At 44.3% G+C, this 3,536-nt stretch overlaps 1 protein-coding gene across 1 annotated transcript in view; it reads right to left on the bottom strand.

Moving 5' to 3' along the window:
* NLRP4 (NLR family, pyrin domain containing 4) overlaps positions 1-3,536 on the bottom strand; it is a 56,482-nt gene that overhangs the window by 39,804 nt on the left and 13,142 nt on the right. The window contains exon 2 of the mRNA XM_011997033.1: positions 1,234-1,578. Coding sequence (XP_011852423.1) covers positions 1,234-1,513 — 280 coding nt within the window. The 5' untranslated portion in view covers positions 1,514-1,578. The remainder of the gene's footprint in view (positions 1-1,233; positions 1,579-3,536) is intronic.

Genomic DNA, 3,536 nt, shown 5'->3' with positions numbered 1-3,536 from the left:
TATAAAAGTTAGCCAGGTGTGCAATTAGCCAAGCATGGTGGCACACGCCTGTAGTCCCAGCTACTTGGGAGGCTGAAGTGGGAGGTCATTTGAGCCCAGGAAGCTGAGGTTGCTAGGAGTCGTGATGACGCCACTGCACTCCACCCTGGGTGACAGAGCCAGACCCTATCTCGAACAAACAAGAAAGTCCAGTAGGTGTAACTGGAGTCCCAGAAGGAAAAACAGAAGAATGGAATACACAGACAATGGCTGAAGTTGAGAACTGAAGAAAGTTACTGAATCTCAGTTGCAAGAATATTAAAGAATCCCAGTTGGGATGAAAACAAAACCACATCCAGGCACATCACAGTAAAACACTGAACAACGACAAAGAGAAACGATTCAGCAGTCAAGTCGAAAGAGCTATCTCCTGCCATTGATATCGCAAATGTGCAAAGTCACGGTTAACACCTTATGCCAGGATAAATATAAATGTGACTCTAAAAGCCACACTGCTTATAGATCATAGCTTCTCTGATGTGAACTTTGGCTAAACGCACGACTACAACAGTCAGCCTCAGTTCACTGTGTCCTCTGCCACAGGTGTTGGTTGCTCTTGCAAATAAGTCAAGTGCATAGTTCCTATGCTACAACTTCACCTCAGAGTTTCTGGCTTGGCTGCAAGCTCTCAGCTTAGGGTAAAAAGTCACTGGTGACCCAGATAAAGGTACAATACAGGTCAGGACATAATAGCCACCGACATTTTACCCACATATAACCACCAGGTCTAAGAGACCATTTCCTGCCTATAAGGACAATATTTTCAGGCTGGGTGTGGTGGATCACGCCTGTAATCTCAGCACTTTGGGAGGCCAAGGTGGGTGTATCACCTGAGGTCTGGAGTTCAAGACCAGCCTGGCTAACATGGTGAAACCCCATCTCTACTAAAAATACAAAAATTAGCCAGGCATGGTGGCAGGTGCCTATAATCCCAGCCACTCAGGAGGCTGAGGCAGGAGAATCGGTTGAACCTGGGAGGTGGAGGTTGCAGCTGCAGCGAGCCAAGATCGCACCACTGCACTGCACTCCAGTCTGAGCAACAAAGTGAGACTCCATCTACCAAAAAAAAAGAAAAACCGACTAATATTTTCCCATAGCACATTCTGGTCCTGTTGTAGACAGGCAGAGACCATTTACCAAAATTAGGACATAGTCATTATAAGAAGCCTTGACCCTCTTCCCAGACGCCCTCACCTGTTCTCTCCCTCATGACCTTCATGCAGAGATCTTTTCTATCCATCTTTTGAAAGATTCTTAAGGTTATGTTCCAAGCCTGTTGTTCTTCATAGTGCTTGATCAAGAGGTTTGCAAGTTCTTCCCGGGATGCTTTTTTGACCTCAGTCCAGGGAATCTGCTTGAGTTCAAGATGCAAAGTCATTTGCTTGAGATATTCCTTAAATTTCCTGAACTCCTCCTTTTTGAGCTCCTCCAGATACCACATAAGACCAAAATCAGAGAAGAAAGAGGCCGCCATCTTGTCCGGAGCAGAGATACCAATCCTCAAAAAGACAGTGACCAGGAACAACAAATAAATAAAACCTGTGGAAAATTCAGGATAGTGCCAAATTATTAAAAATAAATGGATCAACATTACCGTTTTCTTATATAGTATCTTGCTAGTATTGGGGGCATGGTGATGAAGGCAGAAAGTTATTAGGTTCATTTCACCTTTTCATTAAAATGGTCATGCAAACTCTCAATAATAGATGGGGGAATCAGACACAATAATCTAGAAGATATGAGAATCCTATAGTCACCTGACATAGCCTCAATATCCAGGCAAATATAAACTTTACATTTTTAGAAATCACACTGTAACTACGGGAATTACACTGTAGCTACTGGAATTACACTGTAGCTACAGGAATTACACTGTAACTACAGGAATTACACTGTAGCTATGGGAATTACACTGTAGCTACAGGAATTACACTGTAACTACAGGAATTACACTGTAGCTAAGGGAATTACACTGTAGCTACGGGAATTACACTGTAACTATGGGAATTACATTTTTACTTTTAAATATAGAAATTACACTGTAAATAGGGAAATTACATTTTTACATTTTAATATAGAAATTACATTGTAAATATAGAAATTACATTTTTCTCAGTAAACAATAGAGAAGGCATGCCCCACAAATGTAGCCAACTGATTTTGACAAAGGCACAACGAAGGAGGATTGTCTCTTCCGTAAATGGTGCTGGAACAACTGGAAGTCCCTCCCTAGCTCTCTTTCTCCCCATCTCTTCCTCTGACTCTATTACGTGGGGACACAGAAGGCAGCCGTGTACAATCCAGAGTGTTCATCAGGAGCGGACTCTGCTGGACCTTGATTTGAACTTCCAGCCTTCAGAACGAGAGGAAATAAACTTGTTGGTAATCCATCCAGTCTGCAGTATTTTGTAGTGACCTAGAGAAATGATCCCTGGAAGTCTAGTCTTATCTACGGTACTTTGTTATGGTCACACTCATGCAAAGGCCTGGAAGTATAACAGATACCCTAGTGGCAATTGATACACCCAGGGTCCAGATCAGATCTCGGTTTCTAAGACCGCTTCCTAACAAAAGAAACCCAGCGCAGGCTGAAAGAGCCTCCAGTAGCTAAAACTGTAACAACTTGAGCAAGAAGAATTCCAAGTAACTTAGCTGGATGGATTCTTCCCCTTTAAGGAGATGTGGTATAACTCCCCACCTCTCAAGTGTGGTGTATTCGTCTGTTCTCACGCTGCTGATCAAGACATAATCCAAGACTGGGTAATTTATAAAGAAAAAAGTAGTTGAATGGACCCACAGTTCCATATGGCTGGGGAGGCCTCACAATCATGGCGGAAGGCAAAAGGCACATCTTACATGGCGGCAGACAAGAGAGAGGACCAAACGACAGGGGTTTCCCCTTATAAAACCATCAGGTCTCATGAGACTTATTCACTACTATGAGAATGGTATGGGGGAAACCACCATGATTCAGTGATCTCCCAGTTGGTCCCTCCCACAGCACCTGGGAATTATGGGAGCTACAATTCAAGATGAGATTTGGGTGGGGACATACAGCCAAACCACATCATGTGGGTTGTACATAGAGACTTTGTAAACAATATAGTATAGCCGGGCGCAGTGGCTCACTCCTGTAATCCTAGCACTTTGGGAGGCCGAGGCAGGTGGATCTGGAATTCAGGAGATCGAGACCATCTCGGCCAACATGGCGAAACCCCATCTCTACTAAAATACAAAAAATTAGCCGGGTGTGGTGGTTTGCACCTGTAGTCCCAGCTACTCGGGAGGCTGAGGCAGGGGAATCGCTTGAACCCAGGAGGCAGAGGTTGCAGTGAGCTGAGATCACACCACTGCACTCCAGCCTGGCAACAGAGCCAGACTCTGTCTCAGTAAACAGCATAGCATAGCATAGCATAAAAAAGGGGGTAGGGAGTAACTTCAGAGTGGAGAAACCAGCCAGACACCTAAGCTAGGAGATCAAGGCCAACATGGGTAGA

Source organism: Mandrillus leucophaeus, unplaced genomic scaffold, assembly GCF_000951045.1.
Source record: "Mandrillus leucophaeus isolate KB7577 unplaced genomic scaffold, Mleu.le_1.0 Scaffold53, whole genome shotgun sequence".
NCBI classification, from domain to species: Eukaryota; Metazoa; Chordata; class Mammalia; order Primates; family Cercopithecidae; genus Mandrillus; species Mandrillus leucophaeus.
The sequence above is the reverse complement of the archived record's forward strand: the minus strand, read 5'-3'. Positions and strand labels throughout refer to the sequence as shown.